This window comes from Pelophylax lessonae (assembly GCF_965119305.1).
Source record: "Pelophylax lessonae genome assembly, chromosome: 12".
Classification (NCBI taxonomy): domain Eukaryota; kingdom Metazoa; phylum Chordata; class Amphibia; order Anura; family Ranidae; genus Pelophylax; species Pelophylax lessonae.
In genome coordinates this window covers 220,962,006-220,989,314 of record NC_138779.1, presented here as the reverse complement: position 1 = coordinate 220,989,314, position 27,309 = coordinate 220,962,006, and the positions used below count along the sequence as shown (strand labels likewise).

The window sequence follows — 27,309 nt, the reverse complement described above, 5'->3', positions numbered from 1 at the left end:
GGTGGCATAGATACAACAAGGTGTTGGAAACGTTCCTCAGAGATTTTGCTCCATAGTGACATGATAGGATCACGCAGTTGCTGCAGATTTGTCAGCTGCACATCCATGATGCCAATCTCCCGTTCCACCACATCCCAAAGGTGCTCTATTGGATGGGATGTGGCGAGTGTGGAGGCCATTGGAGGACAGCGACCTCATTGTCATGGTTAAGAAACCAGTGGTGAGATGATTGGAGCTTTGTGACATGGTGCATTATCCTGCTGGGAGGAGCCATCAGAAGATGGGGACACTGTAGTCATAAAGGGATGGACATGGTCAGCAACAATACTCTGGTAGGCTGTGGTTTTTAAACCATGATCAATTGGTACTAAGGGGCTCAAAGTGTGCCAAGACCCCTCTACACCATTAAACTATCACCAGCCTGAACCATTTACCCCCCCCTCCCCAACATTATTACACCACCACCACCACCAGTCTGAACCATTACCCCCCCCCCCCTCCCCCACACCATTACACCACCTCCACCTGCCTGAACTGGTGGTACAAGGCAGGATGGATCCATGCGCCAAATTCTTACCCCCCCCCATCTGAATGGCGCAGCTGGAATCCAGACTCAGACCAGGCAACATTTTTCCAATTTTGGTGATCCTGTTCTTAGCTGACAGGAGTGGCACCCGGTGTGGTTTTCTGATTCTGTAAGGTTGGATGAGTTGTGCGTTCAGAGATGGTATTCTGTATGTTTGGGTGTAACGAGTGGTTATTGCAATTACTGTTCCCTTTCTATCATCTGGGAGCTGGGGTCTTGCCCATTCTCCTCTGACCTCAACAAGGCATTTTCCTCCACACAACTGCCGCTCACTGGATATTTTCTCTTGTTCCCCACCATTCTCTGTAATCCCGAGAGATGGTTGTGTGTGAAAATCCCAGAAATACTCAGACCAACCCGTCTGCCACCAACAACCATGCCACGTTTCAAAGTCCCTTCAATCCCATTTCTTCCCCATTCTGATGCTCGGTTTGAACTTCAGCAAGTCGTCTTCACCACGTTTAGATGCCTAAATGCATGGAGTTGCTGCCCTGTGATTGGCTGATTAGCATTTTGTTACCAAGAAACTGAAGAGCTGTACCTAATGAAGTGGGCGGTGAATGTATGCAAGGATTTCTCAAACATGGCATAGAACTCCACTTACAAAATGTTATAGATCAGGGCCCTCAAAGGGCTGCGGGCGTCTGCTCTTAGGCTGCGGGCGTCTGCTCTTAGGCTGCGGGCGTCTGCTCTTAGGCTGCGGGCGTCTGCTCTTAGGCTGCGGGCGTCTGCTCTTAGACTGCGGGCGTCTGCTCTTAGGCTGCGGGCGTCTGCTCTTAGGCTGCGGGCGTCTGCTCTTAGGCTGCGGGCGTCTGCTCTTGGGCAGCGGGCCTTCTGCTCTTGGGCAGCGGGCCTTCTGCTCTTGGGCTGCGGGCCTTCTGCTCTTGGGCTGCGGGCCTTCTGCTCTTGGGCTGCGGGCCTTCTGCTCTTGGGCTGCGGGCCTTCTGCTCTTGGGCTGCGGGCCTCTTGCTCTTGGGCTGCGGGCCTCTTGCTCTTGGGCTGCGGGCCTCTTGCTCTTGGGCTGCGGGCCTCTTGCTCTTGGGCTGCGGGCCTCTTGCTCTTGGGCTGCGGGCCTCTTGCTCTTGGGCTGCGGGCCTCTTGCTCTTGGGCTGCGGGCCTCTTGCTCTTGGGCTGCGGGCCTCTTGCTCTTGGGCTGCGGGCCTCTTGCTCTTGGGCTGCGGGCCTCTTGCTCTTGGGCTGCGGGCCTCTTGCTCTTGGGCTGCGGGCCTCTTGCTCTTGGGCTGCGGGCCTCTTGCTCTTGGGCTGCGGGCCTCTTGCTCTTGGGCTGCGGGCCTCTTGCTCTTGGGCTGCGGGCCTCTTGCTCTTGGGCTGCGGGCCTCTTGCTCTTGGGCTGCGGGCCTCTTGCTCTTGGGCTGCGGGCCTCTTGCTCTTGGGCTGCGGGCCTCTTGCTCTTGGGCTGCGGGCCTCTTGCTCTTGGGCTGCGGGCCTCTTGCTCTTGGGCTGCGGGCCTCTTGCTCTTGGGCTGCGGGCCTCTTGCTCTTGGGCTGCGGGCCTCTTGCTCTTGGGCTGCGGGCCTCTTGCTCTTGGGCTGCGGGCCTCTTGCTCTTGGGCTGGGGGCCTCTTGCTCTTGGGCTGGGGGCCTCTTGCTCTTGGGCTGCGGGCCTCTTGCTCTTGGGCTGCGGGCCTCTTGCTCTTGGGCTGCGGGCCTCTTGCTCTTGGGCTGCGGGCCTCTTGCTCTTGGGCTGCGGGCCTCTTGCTCTTGGGCTGCGGGCCTCTTGCTCTTGGGCTGCGGGCCTCCTGCTCTTGGGCGGCGGGCCTGTACCCTTATTATTCAGGAGTGTTGTATACAATGTCCAGGGTTCAGAAGTGTGCTGTGTTCAGAGAGTGCAGGATTTAGGGGAGCGCTGTTTGCAGAGTGCAGCCCCCCCCCCAACTTCCTTGCTGCTCTACTCTACTCCTACCTCTTCCTGTGTAGGTAGTTCTAGTCCCGCCTTTTGTGGGCGGCTCTCTACTATTCGTGTATTTGACTTTGTTATACCTCTCTATGTAGGCGGCGCTGCCTTGCAGGTACAGTCACTGTTTAGCGCCACCATATTATTCAGGCAAAAAGAAGTATGCCGCTACACCAGGTGGGCATTCGACCACAATCCTCCACACCCCCGAGGATGCCAGCTCAGCTTGTGTGGCTGTATACAGCGAGGAATCCAAGAAATCACTTCGAAAAACATCCATCTTTACTGAGAATAAGTACGCTATATTAACCACTTCTGGACCGGAAGGTTTTCCAGGGACCCTTTATAAAATTTGAATGCAGCGCCTTGTTCTTGTGTGTATAAAATAAAAACCTGGGAGGGGTTCTGACCCTTACAGGTACTCAGCCCCCCCCCCCCCCCATCCTAAGCTTGGGCTTTAATGACAAGTCCACGTTCAGTCCCAGATTGCTTCTCCCATGGGACGATCGGCGGTGTTGTGCGTGACGGGTGGAGGGGACGAATGACGTCTCCATCGAATGGATCCCATCTGCTAACAGAGGGGAGCGCAGGCAGCCGGGATTGCAGGAGACATCCAGGACGCAGATTGCTCGCAGCGAGGCGTCCAGCCGACCTCATCAGGGATGGGATTTTTGGCAGCAGATTAAAGGAAATCAAATTTCCTCTCTGCCTTTAACAAGGGGGAGAAAAACGCAGCTTTGTAGAAGTAAACATCCCGTCCGTAAGATAAACACTGGAGCTGTAATCACTTGGTGCATGTGGATGGAGCGCCGCGGTCCCTCCGCGCTCTGACATAACCTGCGGCGCTCTCTAACCAGCTGCAGTCCCGAACCCCCCCCCCCCCCCTCCCCCATACAATTCATGTCTCAGGCCTTCTCCATGAAAATTCCGTCCTTTTCTTGTTTATGAAACTTCCAGCAGTGTATATATCCTCGCTCTCTGCACTTGTCACGCGGAATTAAATGTGAGACGCCCCATGCGTCCGCGACAGGTTCCAAATAAACATCTGGGGGGGCCTGCAGAGCAAAACTCTGCATGTAACCCAACATTCTAATATAACGCATGGTGCCAAAGCTCCGCACCGCCGGGGACTTGTGTGATCTTTTCACCAGCAGAGTCCAATCTTCAGGTTGGTGTAAGCGGATCGGTGTTAGGATTTTGGGGTTTCGGTAACCGCTGTGTCAGACGTCCGGTGCAGAAGAAGCACTGCGGCCATAGACCCCAAAAACAGCAGCGCCATGAAAGCACCCTCTCCTTTCCCAAGACTTGCAGGAGACTCTGCTAATCTAACTTTTAAACCACTCATCAGTGTTAGGGTAACTGTCAGTGTGAGGATCAGCATTGGTGTCAGTGTTGGGGTGAATATCAGTGTATAGGGTACCCGCGTTAGTGTCAGGGCCAGTGTTGGGGTGAGGGTCAGTGTCATTGTTGATGTCATTGTTAGGGTTACTGTTAGTATCAGCATCATCAGTGTTGGTGTCAGGGCCAGTGTTTGGGGTGTCAGGGTTTAGCATTGGTGTCAGTGTTGGGGAAACTGTTGGGGTAAGTGTTGGTGTCGGGGCCAGTTTTGGGGTGAGGGTCAGTGTTGGTTTCAATGTCGGGAGCCTGTGTTGGGGTGTCGGGAGTCAGCATTGGTGTCAGTGTTAGGGTATGTGTTAGTGTAGTGGCCTGTGTTGGGGGTGTCGGGGCCTTTGTTGGGGGTGTGGGGGCCTGTGTTGGGGTGTCAGGGTCAGCATTGGTGTCAGTGTTGGGGTATCTGTTGGTGTCGGGGCCAGTTTTGGGGTGAGGGTCAGTGTTGGTGTCAGTGTCGGGGGCCTGTGTTGGGGGTGTGGGGGCCTGTGTTGGGGTGTCAGGGTCAGCATTGGTATCTGTTGGTGTCAGGACCAGTTTTGGGGTGAGGGTCAGTGTTGGTTTCAGTGTCGGGGGCCTGTGTTGGGGTGTCAGGGTCAGCATTGGTGTTAGTGTTGGGGTATCTGTTAGTGCCAGGGCCAGTGTTGGGGTGAGTGTCAGTGTTGGGGTAACTGTTAGTGTAGTGGCCTGTGTTGGGGTGTCAGGGTCAGTGTTGGGGTATCTGGTGTCAGGGCTAGTTTTGGGGTGAGGGTCAGTGTTGGTTTCAGTGTCAGAGGCCTGTGTTGGGGTGTCAGGGTCAGCATTGGTGTCAGTGTTGGGGTATCAGTGCCAGGGCCAGTGTTGGGGTGAGTGTCAGTGTTGGGGTAACTGTTAGTGTAGTGGCCTGTATTGATGGTGTGGGGGCCTGTGTTGGGCTATCAGGGTCAGCATTAGTATCTGTTGGTGTCAGGACCAGTTTTGGGGTGAGGGTCAGTGTAGGTTTCAGTGTCGGGGCCTGTGTTGGGGTGTCAGGGTCAGCATTGGTGTTAGTGTTGGGGTATCTGTTAGTGTCGGGGCCAGTGTTGGGGTGTCGGGGCCAGTGTTGGGGTGTCAGGGCCAGTGTTGGGGTGTCAGGGCCAGCGTTGGGGGTGACGGTGTCGGGGGCCAGCATTGGTCTACACACAGCAAATCCTGCACACATACTGTATGTTGTATCCTCGCTTACCTTACGTGGGGTTGTTTTGCTCGGTTTGGGGGGGTCGGGGGTTCATGGTTATGGCAAGAAATATACAGCCAAAGTTTGAAGAAAACAATTTCTACTGTTTTGGGCCAGTTTTGCTTTGATAATGTGTCAGCCAATAAAACTGTTATGAGATTTGGCGAGGAGAGGTGCAGGCGGGAGGGCATTTCCCAGCACCCGCTCTGTACCAAATTCCCCCGCACTCGGCCCTGCGAGCCGGCAGAGGCCTCCTAATTAAAACCCCTCTGTAAGACTGTTACCAAAAACAGAGGCCTTGTGACCCGCACCCGGCTCCACGCTCTGAGCTGTAATCCACAGTGCGCTCTCCGTGCGATAAATTAATTCCTGCCTGACGGCTTTGATCACGGCGGAACGCTGTTGACGAGCGCGGCTTTGCGTCTCTGCCAGATTTTGTGGGTCAGCGAACACCTGGCCTCCCGATAACATCAGGAAAAGGACGAGGCTCCCGGATGGCCTACCAGGTGCGCCGGTCATCCCCGAGGTGCCTCCACAGCTGCAGGGGACCAACGCCGTCATTAATAAAAGCATTGTGGAGCCGCTGAATGCAGAGTGCAGACGCCGGGTTGGGAGGAAATGTATTCAGCGGCGTTGCACCCATAGAGGGTCATGGAAGAAAGGGGGTTACGGGGGGGGGGGGGGCATTTTCAGTCATTGGAGTGTTCAGTTATGAAAGGTTTATCTTTTGCTGCCTTGGTGAGCTTTACTTTGACTGACGACGACTCTGGAGCTGGGAGTCAACACATAAGAGGACCCCTGAGGTCTGGTATTTGCTACCCCCCCAGTGGTGATTTTTATTAGAATTGTAAGATCAGACATTTTGGTTCCTGTGTGAATCCGGCCTGGGCTGGATCTCTGTTGGCAAATCACAGCTTCACTTCAAATCCTCCCTCTGGCACCCCCTTCAGTCTTGCACAGGTGTAGCGGCTCCTCCCCCCTTCAGTCTTGCACAGGTGTAGCGGCTCCTCCCCCTTCAGTCTTGCACAGGTGTAGCGGCTCCTCCCCCCTTCAGTCTTGCACAGGTGTAGCGGCTCCTCCCCCCTTCAGTCTTGCACAGGTGTAGCGGCTCCTCCCCCCTTCAGACTTGCACAGGCGTAGCGGCTCCTCCCCCCCTTCAGACTTGCACAGGCGTAGCGGCTCCTCCCCCCCCTTCAGACTTGCACAGGTGTAGCGGCTCCTCCCCCCCTTCAGACTTGCACAGGTGTAGCGGCTCCTCCCCCCCTTCAGACTTGCACAGGTGTAGCGGCTCCTCCCCCCTTCAGACTTGCACAGGTGTAGCGGCTCCTCCCCCCTTCAGACTTGCACAGGTGTAGCGGCTCCTCCCCCCTTCAGACTTGCACAGGTGTAGCGGCTCCTCCCCCCTTCAGACTTGCACAGGTGTAGCGGCTCCTCCCCCTTCAGACTTGCACAGGTGTATCGGCTCTTCTCCTGGACTGAAACGGCTTCCTCTGATTTCACCGCACACTGTGAGCTTCTCACAATGTGCATTAGAAGCTGCAGCAACTCGGATAAAGCTCCACCTCATTAACTGTCTGGAGGGCGCCCGGCGTTGTCTAGCTTTTCTTCCTTTGCCTTACTGGGCCTGCCCCTCCCCCCTGCGAGCGATGGGAGGAGTTATGCAAATATAAAAATTGCCCTCCCTCAATACTTCTCTCGAGCCCTCAGTCCTGATGCAAGCGGTGGGAGGAGTTATGCAAATATAAAAATCGCCCTCCCTCAATACTCCTCTCAGAAGTCCTCAGTCCTGATGCAAGCAGTGGGAGGAGTTATGCCAATATCAAAATCACCCTCCCTCTATTTCTCTCAAGAGCCCTCAGCCCTGATGCCAGCAGTGGGCGGAGTTAGGCAAATATCAAAATCCCTCTCCCTCAATACTCCTCAAGAGCCCTCATTCCTGATGCGAACAGTAGGAGGAGTTATGCAAATATCAAAATGCCTTGGGTGTCTGAAGGGGTGGGTATTGCTAGGCAGGTTGTATTTGCATAGGTAACTCCCACGTGTGATGCTGAACCTCCATGATTGCGCAATCCAATGAATAACAGGGGCTGGGCCAGGGACAGTCAGGCTCCAGGCCAGGAAATAGGGCAGGGCTCTTATCTGACTTGCTGCAGCTTCTAATGCACATGGTGAGAAGCTCACAGTGTGCGGTGAAATCAGAGGAAGCCGTCTCAGTCCAGGAGAGGAGTCGGTATACATGTGCAAGACTGAATGGGGGGCCGGACTTGGACTTAACAATGGGCGTAGTGAGCGGGATGAGAATAGAAATGAACTATGAAGGGGGGATGGGGGGGAGATGTAATTCCGGTGTACAGTGGCTGTGCTTTACTCTTCCTCGGAATTATGAAGGGGGGGGGGGGATACTATGTAATGTCGGTGTACAGTGGCTGTGCTTTACTCTTCCTCGCTCTCGGTGTGGAAGCCGGTTGTGTACTTTCTCTGCCGGCTGTACATCTGCAGAGCTCTGGTGTCCCCGGGTTTTTTGGATTCCCTGTCCTGGGCTCCGGTGTCCCTGGGTTGTTTGGATCCCCTGTCCTGGGCTCCGGTGTCCCCGGGTTGTTTGGATCCCCTGTCCTGGGCTCCGGTGTCCCCGGGTTGTTTGGATTCCCTGTCCTGGGCTCCGGTGTCCCTGGGTTGTTTGGATCCCCTGTCCTGGGCTCCGGTGTCCCCGGGTTGTTTGGATCCCCTGTCCTGGGCTCCGGTGTCCCCGGGTTGTTTGGATTCCCTGTCCTGGGCTCCGGTGTCCCCGGGTTGTTTGGATCCCCTGTCCTGGGCTCTGGTGTCCCGGGTTTGTTTGGACCCCCCCTGTCCTGGGCTCCGGTGTCCCAGGTTTGTTTGGACCCCCCCTGTCCTGGGCTCCGGTGTCCCGGGTTTGTTTGGACCCCCCCTGTCCTGGGCTCCGGTGTCCCGGGTTTGTTTGGACCCCCCCTGTCCTGGGCTCCGGTGTCCCGGGGTTGTTTGGACCCCCTGTCCTGGGCTCCGGTGTCCCGGGGTTGTTTGGATCCCCTGTCCTGGGCTCCGGTGTCCCCGGGTTGTTTGGATCCCCCTGTCCTGGGCTCCGATGTCCCCGGGTTGTTTGGATCCCCCTGTCCTGGGTTCCGGTGTCCCCGGGTTGTTTGGATCCCCCTGTCCTGGGTTCCGGTGTCCCCGGGTTGTTTGGACCCCCCTGTCCTGGGCTCCGGTGTCCCCGGGTTGTTTGGACCCCCCTGTCCTGGGCTCCAATGTCCCCGGGTTGTTTGGATCCCCTGTCCTGGGCTCCGGTGTCCCGGGGTAGTTTGGACCCCCCGGTCCTGGGCTCCGGGGTAGTTTGGATCCCCCTGTCCTGGGCTCCGGTGTCCCGGGGTAGTTTGGACCCCCCCGGTCCTATGACTGAACACGATATTACGTGCGTCAGTCGCCATGTTTGTCTGTGGCGGCGCTGAGCGATGCTGTTGACGTGAATTCGCAGGCTGCGGGGGATTGTGGAATGCACACTTGTGCTCTGAGTACACATCTGTACAGGATACATTCATTAACCAATTAGCCGGGATCGGAGCGCCGCGCCTGATCTTCCCAGTGTCTTCCAGGAGGAAATTCCTGCAGTGGAAGCCTCTTCTGAGCCCCGTTGGCTTTCTCACGCTCCCAGTAACCGTCACTGGTTCCAGTTCTGTGATTTCTCCTCCGGCCCCTGGAGACATGGAACCAGATGTTCCTGTCCCCCCCCCCCCCCCATCCCCCTCCGGGGGCTTTCCCACCTGAACTCCAGACAAGAAGCTACATATACAGTCCTGGTACATTGATTTACCTGACAGAGGATTGGTCACTTCATCCAGGCAGCCTGCCAGACAGCACAGCCAGGTCCTCTCCCTGAGACCTCTGCAGACTGCCCTGTAGCTGAGATGTACAGCCTGGTGTGAGATTGATGTAGATTCACCGATCGATTGCTGCAAAACACGAATCCTTTTGGCATACCTGCCGTTCACAGCTCTTCTCTTCTGTTATAGAAAGTAGTTTAGTGCCCATTAAACCCGGGACCTCCAAACTAAGGCCCGGGGGCTGCATGGAGGGGGGCCTCTGATGGGGAGATCCTCATGTAACGGGGGGGCCTCTGATGGGGAGATCCTCATGTAACGGGGGGGCCTCTGATGGGGAGATCCTCATGTAACGGGGGGGCCTCTGATGGGGAGATCCTCATGTAACGGGGGGGGCCTCTGATGGGGAGATCCTCATGTAACGGGGGGGGCCTCTGATGGGGAGATCCTCATGTAACGGGGGGGGGCCTCTGATGGGGAGATCCTCATGTAACGGGGGGGGGCCTCTGATGGGGAGATCCTCATGTAACGGGGGGGGGCCTCTGATGGGGAGATCCTCATGTAACGGGGGGGGGCCTCTGATGGGGAGATCCTCATGTAACGGGGGGCCTCTGATGGGGAGATCCTCATGTAACGGGGGGCCTCTGATGGGGAGATCCTCATGTAATGGGGGGCCTCTGATGGGGAGATCCTCATGTAATGGGGGGGCCTCTGATGGGGGGACCCTCATGTAATGGGGGGGCCTCTGATGGGGGGACCCTCATGTAATGGGGGGGCCTCTGATGGGGGACCCTCATGTAATGGGGGGGCTCTGATGTGGAAACCCTCATGTAACTGGGGGCCTCTGATGGGGGGACCTTCATGTGATGGGGGGGGCCTCTGGGGGGACCTTCATGTGATGGGGGCCTCTGGGGGGACCCTCATGTGATGGGGGCCTCTGGGGGGACCCTCATGTGATGGGGGGCCTCTGGGGGGACCCTCATGTAACTGGGGGCCTCTGGGGGGACCCTCATGTAACTGGGGGCCTCTGGGGGGGACCCTCATGTAACCGGGGGGCCTCTGATGGGGGGACCCTCATGTAACTGGGGGGCCTCTGATGGGGAGATCCTCATGTAACGGGGGGCCTCTGATGGGGAGATCCTCATGTAATGGAGGGCCTCTGATGGGGAGATCCTCATGTAATGGGGGGGCCTCTGATGGGGGGACCCTCATGTAATGGGGGGCCTCTGATGGGGGGACCCTCATGTAATGGGGGGGCCTCTGATGGGGGACCCTCATGTAATGGGGGGGCTCTGATGTGGAAACCCTCATGTAACTGGGGGCCTCTGATGGGGGGACCTTCATGTGATGGGGGGGGGCCTCTGGGGGGACCTTCATGTGATGGGGGCCTCTGGGGGGACCTTCATGTGATGGGGGCCTCTGGGGGGACCCTCATGTGATGGGGGCCTCTGGGGGGACCCTCATGTGATGGGGGGCCTCTGGGGGGACCCTCATGTAACTGGGGGCCTCTGGGGGGGACCCTCATGTAACCGGGGGGCCTCTGGGGGGACCCTCATGTAACTGGGGGGCCACTGATGGGGGGACCCTCATGTAACTGGGGGGCCTCTGATGGGGGGACCCTCATGTAACAGGGGGGGCCTCTGATGGGGGGGACCCTCATGTAACGGAGGGGCATCTGATGGGGGGACCTTCATGTAACAGGGGGCATCTGATGGGGGGACCTTCATGTAACGGGGGCATCTGGTGGGGGGAACCGCATGTAACGAGGGAGGGGGGGGGCGCTGATGGGGGGGACCCTCATGTAACGGGGAGGGCCTCTGATGGGGGGGACCCTCATGTAACGGGGGGGCCTCTGATGGGGGGGACCCTCATGTAACGCGGGCCTCTGAGTTCCCACCTACCCAGACAATTTAGAGGAGGGGAGGTGGCCAGGAGTGGGTGTGTCTTGGAATCTCTTTAAGCTTGGGGTTCCCAGATATTCGTTTGGGAATCTCCTGCATTTCAAGTCTGGGGTTCCCAGCTATCCAGATTATTCGGAAGAGGGGAGGTGTCCAGAAGTGGGTGTGTCTGGGAACCTCTCTCCTACATTTCAAGCCCAGGGTTCCCAGCTATCCTGAAAATTCAGAAAAGGGGAAGTGGCAAGGAGTGGGTGTGTCTGGGAACCCATCTCCTGCATTTTCAAGCCGGAGGTTCCCAACTACCCAGATTATTCAGAGAAGGGGAAATGGCTAGGAGTGGGTGTGTCTTGGAATCTCTGTCTTACATTTCAAGTCTGGGATTCCCAGCTACCCAGATTATTTAGAGAAGGGGAAATGGCTAGGAGTGGCTGTGTCTTGGAATCTCTCTCCTATATCTCAAGCCTGGGGTTCCCAGCTATCCTTAATATTCAGAAAAGGGGAAGTGGCCAGGAGTGGGTGTGTCTTGGAATCTCTCTCCAACATTTCAAGCCTGGGGTTCCCAGCTACCTAGATTATTTAGGGGAGGGGAGGTGGCCAGGAGTGGGCGTGTTTTGGAATCTCTCTCCTACATTTCAAGCCTGGGGTTCCCAGCTATCCTTAATATTCAGAAAAGGGGAGGTGGCCAGGAGTGGGTGTGTCTTGGAATTTCTCTCCTACATTTCAAGCCTGGAGTTCCCAGCTACCCAGATTATTTAGGGGAGGTGGACTGGGATTTGAAAGCAAAACCCAAATGAAAAACTGAAGCTCTGAGCAGGGTGGGGGATGGGGAATTTCCTGTATACATCTTATGGCTTTGCTTTCAGTTATGACCGGAGTTTGCTTTTATTACTAGAATACCCCTGTATGCGATTCTGGACGCTCCTTCTGGTTCCTGAAGCAAGACCATAGTAAAATGGCGAGAAGCGACCTGGTAGACGCAGAACTCGCTGTATGCGCCGAGCGAGGTTCAGGGGATGAGATCACGCTTTCGCTCCGATGGAACGCCAGATATAAATTACAGCTTTTTTTTTTCCCCCTCTCTTCAGAATGGAGCAAATTCAAACAAAGAACTAAAAAGCAGCCAAGTCTAAATGTTCTATTAAATTGCATGAGGGATCTCTAGCCAGCCATAGTGTGCAAATCCATCAGGGTGTGCGCTTGGCAGGGCCTGGTGAGAGGCCTTCCAGCCCGCATTCTAATATGAGATCTCCTTATCTGTGCTAGGGAGATCAGCGGAGGGTTGGAGCTCCCCCTGCAGGCTGATGTCAGCACTACGTCTCTCACCCTGTTCGTTAACTGCAGCTCGTAGTTTGTTAGAAAAAAATGAATATAAAAAATACCCTGTAAGACAAAGCCATAATGTGCTAGTATGCATCACATACTAGCTCATTATGAAATGTACCTTCGAATGAAGCCCGCGCAAGTGCCGTCCGTTATATTGTGCATTTTGGCCACACCCACCGTGATATGTTTTTGGGGGGGGGTTGAGTTTCTGCACCTATTCTCTGCGAACAAATATCCCTGGATAATTCTATGTAGTCTTTCAGATACAACCAGCCCTTTGAGTGCAACCATAATGTCGCTGCGGCCGGCGATGAAATGAAGTTTGACACCCCTGGTGTAACCCGTATACCTCATAGTGTTAGATCTACAATACGGACACTGCTCAGTGTAGTATAACAGTATCTCCGGTAATGTTAGAGACAATTATCGATTCTTTCAATGCATTGTAACACTATACCTTGTAGTAAGTCAGACATACAATACACAATCCCTCATAGTAGGTCAGACATACAATAGACAATCCCTCGTAGTAGGTCAGACATACAATAGACGATCCCTCGTAGTAGGTCGGACATACAATAGACGACCCCTCGTAGTAGGTCAGACGTACAATAGACGAGCCTTCGTAGTAAGTCAGACATACAATAGACGATCCCTCGTAGTAAGTCAGACATACAATAGACGATCCCTCGTAGTAAGTCAGACATACAATAGACGATCCCTCGTAGTAAGTCAGACATACAATAGACGATCCCTCGTAGTAAGTCAGACATACAATAGACGATCCTTCGTAGTAAGTCAGACATACAATAACACAATCCCTCGTAGTAGGTCAGACATACAATAGACGATCCCTCGTAGTAAGTTGGACATACAATAGACGATCCTTCGTAGTAAGTCAGACATACAATAGACGATCCCTCGTAGTAAGTCAGACATACAATAGACGATCCTTCGTAGTAAGTCATACATACAATAGACGATCCCTCGTAGTAAGTCAGACATACAATAGACGATCCCTCGTAGTAAGTCAGACATACAATAGACGATCCCTCGTAGTAAGTCAGACATACAATAGACGATCCCTCGTAGTAAGTCAGACATACAATAGACGATCCCTCGTAGTAAGTCAGACATACAATAGGCGATCCCTCGTAGTAAGTCAGAGATACAATAGGCGATCCCTCGTAGTAAGTCAGACATACAATAGACGATCCCTCGTAGTAAGTCAGACATACAATAGACGATCCCTCGTAGTAAGTCAGACATACAATAGACAATCCCTCGTAGTAAGTGAGACATACAATATAGACGATCCCTCGTAGTAAGTCAGACATACAATATGGCCGCTGAATTACTTTGGCCCCTCTGATGATGAGATATGTGACGTTTCTGGATTTTGTCTTGCAGAGTGACCAGCAGCTGGACTGTGCCTTGGATTTGATGAGGCGACTCCCTCCCCAACAGATCGAGAAGAACCTCAGTGACCTCATTGATCTGGTAAGAGACGTCATCACGTGCCTTGTATTCGAGCTGCACAATTGTTAAAAAAAATAAAAAATTGTGTTCTCGATTGTTTTACAATGTATTATTATTATTATTATTATTATACAGGATTTATATAGCGCCAAGAGTTTGCGCAGTGCTTTACAGTGTGGGGGAAGACAACACAGTTACAATACAATTCAAAACAGGAGGATTCAGAGGGCCCTGCTCGTTGGAGCTTACAATCTAGAAGATGTATCATTTCATTCTTGTGTATCAGGGAAGTTTAACCTCTTAAAGACTAAACCTTTTTCTGACACGCTTCACTTACAAGTTAAAATCAGTAGAAAAATTACTTGGAGCCCCCAAACATTATATATATATATATATATATATATATATATATATATAGCAGAGGCCCTAGAGCATAAAATGGCGGTCGTTGCAATATTTTATGTCACACTGTATTTGCACAGTGGTCTTTTAAACCCAATTGTTTGGGAAAAAATATACTCATGAATTAAAAAAATACAAAAAACGAAAGAGTAAAGTTAGCCCAATTATTTTGTATAATGTGAAAGATGAAGTTACGACGAGAATTGTGATCTTTATTCTAAGCAAAGAAAGGGTGATTCTCATTTTATCCAGAATATTGAAGCTCTGCCTTGTATACAATCCTCTCCTCCATACTGCCTGCCTAGCAGCAGCGGGAATATGGAATGAAGTGGATAGTCTTGGTTAGGACCTTTTTTTTACCTGTAGATTTATCAAACCTCTTTTTATAATATCTTTATTGCTGAAAGTGGTGCCAACTCCTGGCCAATTTACATTCCAAGGCCTGTGCTAGATGCCTTAGCTAGACACTGCCATTCATCCAGCCCAGGAGGTCAGCTTCCGTTGGACGCACACAGGTGTTTTTATGTCCGGTCGCCCTGAATAGGAGACGAGGCATCACGAGTTGTCCCAGCCTGCGTATCCTCATTAACAGAACCTCCTGATCCCCAGCTGCTGTCTTGTTCTCAGCACCATTAATTAGATCACATTAGGGGCCCTGCCAGTCACATGTCTTGTGATCCACACAGGCACCCGCCCTGCAAACAGACGGGGAAAAAACTGGGACTCTCGTTCTAAATCTTAAAGCAAACCTGTCATAAAGTTCAGGCTGGTGCCACGATTTGTCTTCTATTTTGCCAGGAGCCCCAATACACGGGTGTCTTATCATGTGGGTGACTCCCTCCTCTAGCACTGTCTTGAGGAGGGCGACTGATATGGGTAGAGTTGGACTTTACTACATGAAGTTGATATTGCATACTATAGAGCTCTTTGAGATTTGTATAACTTTGCAACTACCTTATGGCTCCATATCTCTTGTTGCCCAACCTGTTGCCCTTTTGTTATATTATGTGTGGCCCTCAGACCCCAGCAGTCTGTAGTGGGAACATTGATTAGGGGAATAGCATTGATCTGTACTAACCTCATCTTCCCAGCTTCATATTGTCTTCTGCAGCATCTCCCCAGCCAACAATGTGTCCTGTCCTCACTCTCTGACCTCTATTATGTCTGCAGTCTCTGACAGTCCTCTCCAGCATTATATATATTGGAAATTATGTGATGTCAGGGGCCACATCTGAGGCCTCCGTTTTGGCTCAAAAGTTGACAACCACTGGTCTATATATTTTCCTATACCGGCCTCTCTCCAGCCCAGTCTACCTACCTTTTTATACCTTTTTATATATACACACCTATATATGGCTCTGTCTGTCTACCTATACGTGCCTCTATAGCCATGTCTACCTACCCATCTACTTTTACATGGCTTTTTTTTTAACCAAAAAATACCTGCCCTTCTATGGCCATACCTATCCACCTATACCTGCCTCTCTAAGGCTCGGTCTACCCATACCTGCCTCATTGCAACCCTTTCTATTTATTAAATTATTATTTATAACTGCCACTCTGACTATATCCGCCCACCTAAACCTGCCTTTCTCCAACCCTATCGGCCCACCTAAACCTGCCTCTCTACGACCTTATCCGACCCACCTAAACCTGCCTCTCTACAACCTTATCCGCCCACCTATCCCTGCCTCTCTCCAACCCTATCGGCCCACTTATACCTGCCTCTCTACGACCTTATCCGACCCACCTAAACCTGCCTCTCTACGACCTTATCCGCCCACCTAAACCTACCTCTCTACGACCTTATCCGACCCACCTAAACCTGCCTCTCTACGACCTTATCCGACCCACCTAAACCTGCCTCTCTATGACCTTATCCGACCCACCTAAACCTGCCTCTCTACGACCTTATCCGCCCCACCTAAACCTGCCTCTCTACGACCTTATCCGCCCACCTAAACCTGCCTCTCTACGACCTTATCCGACCCATCTAAACCTGCCTCTTTCCAACCCTATCAGCCCACCTGAACCTGCCTCTCTCCAACCCTATCGGCCCACCTATACCCTTCTCTCTACGACCTTATCCGCCCACCTAAACCTGCCTCTCTCCAACCTTATCCGCCCACCTAAACCTGCCTCTCTCCAACCTTATCCGCCCACCTAAACCTGCCTCTCTACGACCTTATCCGACCCACCTAAACCTGCCTCTCTACAACCTTATCCGCCCACCTATCCCTGCCTCTCTCCAACCCTATCGGCCCACCTATACCTGCCTCTCTACGACCTCATCCGCCCACCTAAACCTGCCTCTCTACGACCTTATCCGCCCACCTAAACCTGCCTCTCTACGACCTTATCCGACCCACCTAAACCTGCATCTCTATGACCTTATCTGCCTCTCTACAACCTTATCCGCCCACCTATCCCTGCCTCTCTCCAACCCTATCGGCCCACCTATACCTGCCTCTCTACGACCTCATCCGCCCACCTAAACCTGCCTCTCTACGACCTTATCCGCCCACCTAAACCTGCCTCTCTACGACCTTATCCGACCCACCTAAACCTGCATCTCTATGACCTTATCTGCCCACCTAAACCTGCCTCTCTCCAACCTTATCCGACACACCTAAACCTGCCTCTCTCCAACCCTATCAGCCCACCTGAACCTGCCTGTCTACGACCCTATCGGCCCACCTAAACCTTCCTCTATGACCCTATCGGCCCACCTATACCTGTCTCTCTATGACCCTCTCCTCGCCTCTCTGCCCACGTGTGTGTCCTTTTCTGCCAAGCAATACCTACCCTTCTAAGGCCCGATCTATCAACCTATACCTACCCCTCTGTGACCCAGTTTACCTATCTATACTCTTCTCTCTCCAGGCCTGTCTACTGAAAGAATATATACATTCCTCTCTAAAACCTTGCCTACCTACATGCACCCAAGCCTCCATCACCTAGTCAGCTTACCTCATTCCCTTTTCTGCACTCCTTTCACCTACCTGCTTATGAGGCACTGCATTCCCACTTACATCTGTTCATGCACAGGTTCCCATAGAGACGGCCATACTCTGACCACTCTGTCACCAGTATTGCACAGCTGTCACATAAACATGAACACTGGGCCAAATCAACCCTTGTGATCTCAACCTTATCCACCTACGGATCTGCATTTTTCTACAGTCATGTTGACCCATCTGAACCAACATAGGAAGATGGCCGATCCCATCACACAATGGCCTCTGGTGTTCTCTTACTGCTGTGACTGCTCTTAAGCACGGTAGGAGGGGAGCGATAGAGAGGAATCACAGGGCCCGACGCTGAAAAGTGATACACAGAGCCATGTTTTATCCTCCTCTCCACTTCCCACCTGTCAGCCCGTGACGGGCCGCCGCTTTCATTCCCCTCTTGGTCCGCAGCCCAGGCGGCCATCTCTGGAGGTATCCAGTTTCTGCTCAGACAAAGGCTTCAGTCTTGTGGGGCCGGCGTACAAGTAGTTAACTTTAATTAAGTCGGTTCAGATAGGAGGGCAGGAGGGGGGGCGGCAGGTCCAGGTACGACAAGAGGAACCTTGTTCAGCCGACAAGTATCAGAATCTCATTAACTTCTTTCAATTTGTCTTCTCTTTGTTTGCGACCCGCTTGAATGTCCCCCGAAGACTTTACTTATGTTTCATTGTTCCTGTCTTCAAATTCGCATCCACGGCCCGCTCCGTTCTTACTCCCCCCCCCCCCCCCCCCATCCTGACAGCGCTGATAGGTAATCTGTCTACACGATAATGTCTGATCCCTACATATTCTGCAGCCCACCCAGGAGCTCCGATTTTATCCACAAAACAACAGATGTGAAAGAGCGCGGGGTCCTTCACTACACACCTGTACAAGATGGACGCCTCCATTGTCTGACCTCGTATTATCAAGAAGATTGTTAGAATACCTTCATGAAGGATGTAGTAGAGCCTAAAACCGCTCAGAGAGCCATTTTCAAGATTAGCTTCACCGAAAACTGATGCAGTAGGGAAAATGATTTGATCCTCGCAGATTTTGTAAGTTTTTCCCACTTAGAAAGAAATGGCGGGTCTATAAATTTTATAATGGGCGTATATGAAATGATAGAGACAGAATATCAACCAAAAATCCAGAAAAAAATGATACAAATGTTTAAAATTGAGTTGCAGTTCAGTGAGTAAAATAAGTATTTGATCCCCAAGTAAAACATGACTTAGTAGTTGGTGGAGAAACCCTTGTTGGAAGCACAGAGGTCAGACGTTTCTTGTAGTTGGTGACCAGGTTTGCACACATCTCAGGAAGGGTTTTGGTCCACTCTTCTTTACAGATCTCGGTTAAGAGAAGTTAATCCTTAAGTTTCTTGACTGTCGCTTGGCAACTCGAATGTTCAGCTCCCTCCATAAATTTTCTATAGGATTAAGGTCTGGAGACCCTAATGTGCTTAAACCACTCCTTTGTTGCCTTGGCGGTATGTGTTGGGTCATTGCCATGCTGGAAGACCCATCCATAACCCATCTTCAGTGTTCTGGCTGAGGGAAGAAGGTTCTCATCCAAGATTTTACAATCCATGGCCTCATCCATCAGCCCCTCATTGAGGCAAAGTTGGCCTGTACCTTTTAGGAGAGAAGCAGCCCCAAAGCATCATGTCTCCACCTCCATGCTTGACTGTAGGGACGGGGTCTGTAGGGACGGGGTCTGTAGGGGCGGTGACTGTAGGGACGGTGTTCTTAGGGTCATAGCATTTTTTCTTCATCCAAATATGGAGAGTTGAGTTAATGCCAAAGAGCTCGATTTTGGTCTCATCTGACCACAGCACTTCCTTCCAATCCTTCTCTGAATCATTTAGATGTTCATTGGCAGACTTCTTCTGGGCCTGTACATGTGCCTCCTTAGGAGGGGGACCTTGCGGGCGCTGCAGGATTTCAATCCATGGCGGCATATTGTTACCTGTGGTTTGTTTGGTGACTGAGGTCCCAACTGTCTTGAGATCTTTCACAAGCTCCTTCCGTGTAGTTCTGGGCTGATCCCTCACTTTTCTCATGGTCATCCTCACCCCATGAGGAGATATCTTACATGGAGCTCCAGACTGAGGGAGGTTGATGGTTATTTTGTATCGCTTCCATTCACGAATAATCCCAACAGTTGTCTCCTTCTCACCAATCTTCTTGCTGATCGGTCTTGTAGCCCATTCCAGCCTTGTGTAGGTCTCCAATCTTCTCCCTGACCTCCTCTGACAGCTCTTTGGTCTTCCCATGATGGTGAGGTTTGAATGGAAGAAAGAGATTCTGTGGACAGGTGTCTGTCTTTTATACACATAATGAATTGTTGTTTGTGGAACCTTCGTACATTGACGGGACTAATGATTATTTTCCCCACTATCTAGTTTTCAAGTATGCTATCAGGCCCAGATCCACATACTGACTTCTTATAATTCTCCAGGAGGATGGGATGTTCCCTCAGAATTCCCAGTTCTGTGTTTCAGGTCATCGCCGCAGCGATGTCAGAACTGCATCCATCATTCCCCCAAAATATACATTTTGGAGATTAGTTCAAAAGGCAAAAGTTTTTTTTTTTTTTTTTTTGTTACCTTAAAGTGATTAGCAAGAAGTATCTTTAAAAAAAAATAAAATAAGATAAGCATGTTATACTTGCCTACTCTGTATAATGGTTCCGCACAAAGCGGCCCCAAGCCTCCTCCTTTTCTCAAGTCCCCCGCTGACGCTCCTGGCCTTTTTCCTTTTGTTGAGAGCCCCCAGAGCAAACCGCTTGCTTTGGGGGCACCCAAGCGGGCTCGCTCCTGAGCTGCTACTCCTGTGTCCATTCAGCTATAGTGCTGTGGCTCGGCCCCGCCCCTGCTCTTATTAGCTCACTGGCTGTGATTACCATCCATTGGCTCCTGCTGCTGTCTGTCAATGAGGAAGGAAAGTCCTAGGAGAGCTCCACCCGCTGACACTCCTGGCCCCTTCCTCCTGAGAGCCCCCAGAGCAAACCGCTTGTTGTGGGGACACCCAAGCGGGCTCACTCCTGAGCTGCTGCTCTGTGTGTCCATTCAGCTATAGAGCTGTGGCTCGGCCCCGCCCCTGCTCTCTTCCCATTAGCTCTCTGGCTGTGATTACCATCCATTGGCTCCTGCTGCTGTCTCAGTCAATGAGGAAGGAAAGTCCTAGGAGAGCTCCACCCGCTGACTCTCATGGCCCCTTACTCCTGAGTGGCCCCACAGAGCAAACTGCTTGCTGTGGGGGCCACCCTAGCGGGCTCGCTCCTAAGCTGCTGCTCTGTGTCCATTCAGATATAGAGTTGTGGCTCAGGCCCCGCCCCTGCTCTCTTCTCATTAGCTCTCTGGCTGGGATTGACACCCAATGGCTCCCGCTGCTGTCAATGAGGAAGGAGAGTCCTAGGAGAGCTGAGGTTCTCGTGCACATCGCTGGATCACGATGGGGCTCAGGTAAGTATTGGGGGGGAGCTGCTGCACACAGAATGCATGAAGGTAAAAAACTTGTGTTCAGCTTTACCCTCCCTAGCCACTCTTATACTTGGCACAGAGTCCCCACCATGGCAAGCCGCTTGCTATGGGGGCACTCGTGCAGGTTTGTTCCAAAGCCGGCCTTGTGTGTCGAGCGCTGCTTGGTCCGGCCCCTGCTTCCTCCTCACTGGCTTTGATTGACCGCAGCGGGAGCCAATGGCTCCCACTGCTGTCTCTGAGCCTATGAAGTGTGATGGAGCTGCCACTCTAATGCACAGTGCTGGATCGAGATCCGGCTCTGATGGGTATAAGGGGGAGGGGGGTTGAAAGGTTGCAGGGGGAACTACATGTCGAAAAGGCATAGGACCACATTAACCCAGAACTCCGCTATTCAGGTCAGGCCTGTGCTTCTGGGTATTCTTTGCTGAGTTTTCAGGACCACAGCTGCGGGTCACATGTTTAAACAAAAGGCCAATTCTATCTTGATCGCTCTTCTTTTCCTGCGGGTTGAAGGGTTAAGTGCGCCCCCTCCTCTTCCCCGCACTGTGCTAATTAGTCCTCTGCCCTGGACCTACACAGGGAAGAGGAATGTGTGCCCAGCGTTGGCTCCAGTTAAACTCTTTGCATTCCTCTTTTATTTGGGAGCTGGAGGAAGTCGGCAGAGGACGCCTTTGATGTCTTGTTTTTTTAGCTGCACCAGACCTGCCAGCCCTCCTGCTCCTCTTCTCTGCCTTCTAACCGGCCACAAGAATAAAATTACCGCGTTTTTAATCCATTGGCAGGTTTTGTTTAATTTGTTCCTGGTGGAGATTCACTTTTTGTCGTCTTTGCAGTCACGCGACTGTTCACTTTTTTGTTGTCGCGGATAAACGTCGGCCCGGCGTCCGCATTGCTGCAGATCGCTTGATGAGAGCTTCATTCTGAGGACGGTGTTTTTCTAGATATTCAAAAAATATAAAATTTGTTTATAAATTGTGTTCTGTGGTTGAAGAACTGCTATATGTACAGCAGACCTTGCATGAAAATGTAAGGACTAATACACCAATCAGCCATCGTAATCTGAACGGTAAAGTGAATAAGATTTATTATCTAATTACTAGGGTTCCCACCTGTACCGGATTCACCTGGACAGTCCGGGTTTTGAATCATGTGTCTAGGTTTCAGGCAGACTCAAACCAGGGCATATTATTCAGACTGGGCTGTTGCTCCCCATGTAACCAAGATAGTCTCAGACAAATCTGTTGCTGTCTTGGGGCAGGTTCAGCATCACTGGGGGACAGGGTGATGAAGTCAGCAAGATCAATTTTGCCCCACCCACTGTTCGCTGCGGTACGCTTTACGCACTGCATTACTACTTTTTTTTTAAGCCCGTGGTGTGTGAAACACTCGAACTAACACCCAGTGCATAAAAAAAGTGCACACACGCAAACGGGAGACACACAAAAAGTGCACTAGGCGTACACATGGCCCTCCTCCGAGAAGGAAGGGCCCTGACCCTGATCCCCCTGGGGCGCAAGACTCCTGATGGGGATTGAGGTACTTACTATGGCCTGCCCAGCCGAGACCAGGCATACCCCGTTCTCCAGGGGGACTGCCGAAACAGCCCACCCCAAGTACTAGGTGGAGACCCCATGAGAGAGGGTGAACCAAGCCAGAATGCCATATCCACCCCCTCCCAAGACTTTCAGGGCAGGCCCGAGGACCTACGCCGTACTAATCGTGCAGTGACAACCAAAAAGGACCAACATGAACACACAACAAATAAGAGTGGGGAAGGGGAAGTGCTGGTGGTGTCAAGGTGCAAGACCTTGAGAGGCCCCTCGGCCATGAATAAAAAAATTCCTCTGGTCCTGGCCAAAAGGCCCGTCCTAAGAGGCAGGTGCGAAAAAAGTGTGTGTGGTGCAGTGACCAAGGTGCCAAAAAACTCAAGGTGAGCTGCCCCTCAGCAGTGAGAATTACGGCACCCCTGGGCTGCCACCCCAGGGGCAAATACATCACAGGCTTCTTTCGGTCCTGGCCTTCGGCCAGACCAGCGTAGCCCATCCCTACCAGGAGGCATCGGAACTTAGACCGCTTAGGGATAACCTACCTTCAACTGGGGACAAGCCTTTTGCAAGGCCAGATTCAACCCAGGAGGAAAGGCCTTCCCACCGCCATCACCATTCCTTACCAATTACATCCAGGAGCAGTACTAACCGGTGTGTAACTGGAACCGGCTTTCTTGTTCCCTTCAAACTGATAGGGGCGGATCCCATTCAAATCAGGAGGCAATGGACACTTCCGGCTTTCTCTGACAGTACTAACTTCCCAGTTTTGCCTGGGACGCCCTGGTTCATTTTGGTCCCTGCCGATACTAACCATCTAGGTCCATACCAACTGATAAGAACAGATACTACACTTGATCTTAGCCAAAAGGCCGAGAGCACCTAAAGGTGTTGCAGGCCACTAAAGTGTTCGGGTTTGGCTTGAAGAAAAGGTGGCAACCCTACTCGTTACAAAAGCCCCTAAAAGTTGGTGGGATATATGAGGCAGCAAGTCAACACGTCCCCTGAAGTTGATGTGTTGAAAGCAACAAAAATGGGACAAGTGTAAGAATCTGAGGGACTTTGACAAGGACCAAATTGTAATGTCTAGATGACTGGGTCAGAGCAACTCCAAAACTGCAGCTCTTGTGGGATATTCCTGGTCTGCAGTAGTCAGGACCGACCAAAAGTCCTCCATTAAAGGAGAACCAGTGACCGAGTGATGGGTGGCTGAGACTCATTGAAGGAGGTGGGGGGGGGGGGGGGTAGAGAAGGCTCATTGATTGAGGTGGGGAGAAGAAGGCTGATTGTCTTGACTTCTAAATTCTTTGGATCTCAGTCCAATTGAGCTTGTGGGATGTGCTGGAAAAACAAGTCTGCTCCATGGAGGTCCCACCTCCCGACTTACAGGACTGTAAGGATTTGCTACCGACGGCTTGGTGCCAGATACCACAGCGTACCTTCAGAGGTCTAGGGTCCTCCATACCTCAAGGGTTTATGGTGGGTGGTCATAACGTTATGGCTGTTTGGTGTATTAGGCAGCCCTAAACTCCTAGGTTCTAAAATGTGAAAACCAAAAGAATAAATGATAGACTAAAAAACCCCCTAAACCAGGGATCCTCAAACTACGGCCCTCCAGCTGTTGCAGAACTACACGTCCCATGAGGCATTGTAAAACTCTGACATTCACAGACATGACTAGGCATGATGGGAATTGTTGTTCCTGAACAACTGGAGGGCCATAGTTTGAAGACCCCTGCCCTAGACCCTGATACCTCTGGGCTTTCTCCCTGGTAAAAATCGAGATGCCCAGACCTCCCAAGTACAGGTCAGAAAGGTCCAGGAGAGTCCTTCTACTGGGTTAATGACCTTCTTCCCTCTTCCAGCATCTTTTCCTGGCTTTTTTTTGGGCTGCCTAGGCCTGAGCACTGAACCTTGGAAGTAAAGAGAGAAGGTCGCATGCGCCCCCCCCCCAGTACCAGGAAGTAGTGGGTGTGTCTGAGAGAACTAACATTGCTGCATCAACAGAGCATGGCAAAGGTGGGAGAAGGAAGGAGGCGGGCACATTCCCAACACCCAAAGTCACCAGTAATGCACGGTTGTCACACCAACATGTACATTTGCCCACATCTACCTTTGAGACAGTCGTTGACCGATGTGTGTGCGTTTTTCGTACGGTCCTGTTGAGCCACCTGCCCCTCCATGGAAAGATGGCCGATCCCGTCACACAATGGCCTCTGGTGTTTTCTGACTTCTCTTAAGCACAGTAGGAGGAGAACGATGGAGAGCAATCACAGAGCCATGTTTTATCCCGCTTCCACTTCCCACCTGTCATCCCGTGACGGGCCGCCGTTTTCATTTCCATCTTGGCCTGCGGCCCAAAAGGCCATCTCTGGAGGTATCCGGTTTCTGCTCAGACAAAGGCTTCATTTTTGTAGGGCCCGGCGTTCATGCGGTTAATGTCACAGCCCAGTGGGCTAGCAAAAGAGGCCGTCACTTTGCCTCAAATGGTGAGTCGGGGGTTCCCTTTAAATGACCGTGTGTATGCGCTTGTGAAAAAATGTCCTCTGTTCATTCATAGGTAGGGTGGAGCAGGAGTTGTCACCACAGCTAAAATGGCTAAATATACGTTTTCTGCGGGTGTTCTGCCGAAAACTCCAACCATGTTATTTCCGGTGACTGTACACTGGGAATAATTGGAGATTTCCACCACTTGGTGTTTTCACACAACACCGGCAGCCTATACACCCGAGTACATGGTATAATTAGTGCAGATTCTTACTCCGTAACCAAAAACATGGCCGCCTCCAAGGCGGCGACAACTACTGGGCGGAGTAAGAATCTGCACTAATTATACCATGTACTCGGGTGTATAGGCTGCCGGTGTTGTGTGAAAACACCAAGTGGTGGAAATCTCCAATTATTCCCAGTGTACAGTCACCGGAAATAACGTGGTTGGAGTTTTCGGCAGGTTGGAGTTTTCGGCAGGACACCGGCATACCACAGGAGTTCTTAAAGTGATACTAAACACGCACTGTGTAATGTGCATTCTCCCTTCTATTTCTATATGTGGATGACGGCGCTGTAATAATAAAAAAAACAAAAACAAAGGAAGTACCTTTTTTCCTAATCGATATCCAGCTGTCACATGACCCAGCTCTCTTCCAGCCTATCTGCAGTTGATGGCTGCGCTGGACTGACCGGCTCAATAGAGGGTCTATGGGTGGGAGGTAGGTGAGAGAGGGCCATTTGGTGAGATTAACTCCCAATCATTCTGGCCTGACTGGATGAAAAAAGGCAGTGGACCCTTGTTGAGGGGGCTGGGCTGCTACCTTAAGATATGGCCTAGTGGTCGCTTCCAAAGTTTCTAGTGGTAGTCGGTTAAAGGAGCGCCCAAAATCAGCAATAAGAATCCCACTTGGATCAAAAGATCGTCGTTTTATTGGTAGCAGAACATGTTAAAGTCAAGCCAACGCATTTCGGGGGTACAGAGCCCCCCCCCCTTCTTCAGGGCATAAATGTTGCTATTCGTAGGTTATGCTGTCGGTTGTAGATACGAATAGCAACATTTATGCCCTGAAGAAGGGGGGGGGAGTCTCTGTTCCCCCAAAACGCGTTGGCTTTAACATGTTCCGCTACCAATAAAACGACGATCTTTTGTTCCAAGTGGGATTCTTATTGCTGATTTTGGGCGCTCCTTTAACCAACTACCCCTAGACGCCTGTCTACAGGGAATCAGTGGCAGAAATAGCTTCTTGTCCTCTGCTGCTGGTGACTTGTTATAAATATTAACAAAAACAAAAAAAAAACAGCCTTTGGAATACAGAGTAAAAATACCAGTAAGCAATTTTAAACTGTCATACAAATATATATTTGAATGCAAATCTTTATTTTTTTTGGCAATAACAGTGTAGGCTGTGTCATTCCCCTCCAGCCTGTGTCTTAGAATAAGAGGGAGGTGAAGCCTCCATCAATCTACATGTAATATCCTGCCCCCCCCCCCCCATTGTGTTTTAGCTGGTTAGTGGAGGAGGGAGGGAGTGGCCTGTCATTGTGTATACGCCCACATGTGTGACTCTATAGTCACATGGGCTGCTCAGATGTGATGGGGAGGAAATGCTCAGCATAGAAACTCACTGCATGTGCAGAGCTGCCAACACTGCTCTGCAAAATCTGCAGCTGCAGTGGGGACATGGACAAAAGGGGGAGACAGAGAGCAGCGGGATCAACCAGGTTTTTTTTCAGAATACAGAAAAGGAATCTCTAGGGAGTGAGTATGAACAGCGTGGAATACATAATTTATTCTTTTTTTTTTTCTATGATGTGGGTTTAGTGACACTTTAAACAGGAATTGTTTAGCTAAGGGGGAAATGTGAAACATCTTCTGTACATTATAGCCAGTTTGTATCCCAGTCTTAATTAAATCCTTTGGCTGATTTTTGACATTTGCAGTCCTAATACTTAGTGACCCCAGCATAGACGATAATGATCTACCCTCGGTCTCATTTACTAAAGTGGCAGGAAGAAACGTTCCTATTGGCCCAGTGCATTGTGGGAGGAAAGGGTTGCAGGAAAGGAATGGTTGTGACTATGAGGTCTCCTCTCTTCTTCAGGTACCCAATCTGTGTGAAGACCTCCTGTCCTCCGTGGATCAGCCTCTAAAGATTGCTCGGGACAAAGTGGTGGGGAAGGACTATTTACTGTGCGACTACAACAGAGATGGCGACTCCTACAGGTAACCTTTCTGTATTGTATGTACAGTGGACTGCAGCCGGGAGAACACTATAGATGTGCGGTAGGGATTCCCCCATCAACACTGACTGTGGTTGCAGGATAGAAAATCGCAAAATCGAAAGTCTAATTTAGATCTGGAGAGCGGTGATGTCACTCCTGTATATCTGGAGGGCAGTGATGTCACTCCTGCATAATTAATATATGTTCTGTCTGTAGAGTAAAGATGTCACTCCTGTATCATATATCTTATAAGATATATAATATAGGAATGACATCACCTCTCTCCAGATATAAGATATATTATACAGGAGTGACATCACCGCCCTCCAGATATACAGGAGTGACATCACCGCTCTCCAGATATAAGATATATTATACAGGAGTGACATCACCGCTCTCCAGATATGATATATTATACAGGAGTGACATCACCGCTCTCCAGATATATCTGGAGGGCGGTGATGTCACACTGTATAATATATCTTGTATCTGGAGGGCGGTGATGTCACACTGTATAATATATCTTATATCTGGAGAGCGGTGATGTCACTCCTGTATAATATATC

At 51.4% G+C, this 27,309-nt stretch overlaps 1 protein-coding gene across 2 annotated transcripts in view; it reads left to right on the top strand.

Annotated features, from left to right (window-relative positions):
- Positions 1-27,309, top strand: part of CAPZB (capping actin protein of muscle Z-line subunit beta) — a 79,025-nt gene that overhangs the window by 32,568 nt on the left and 19,148 nt on the right. For both annotated transcript variants that reach the window (XM_082274568.1, XM_082274567.1), the window contains exons 2-3: positions 13,545-13,634; positions 26,623-26,744. In XM_082274568.1, coding sequence (XP_082130694.1) covers positions 13,545-13,634; positions 26,623-26,744 — 212 coding nt within the window. The remainder of the gene's footprint in view (positions 1-13,544; positions 13,635-26,622; positions 26,745-27,309) is intronic.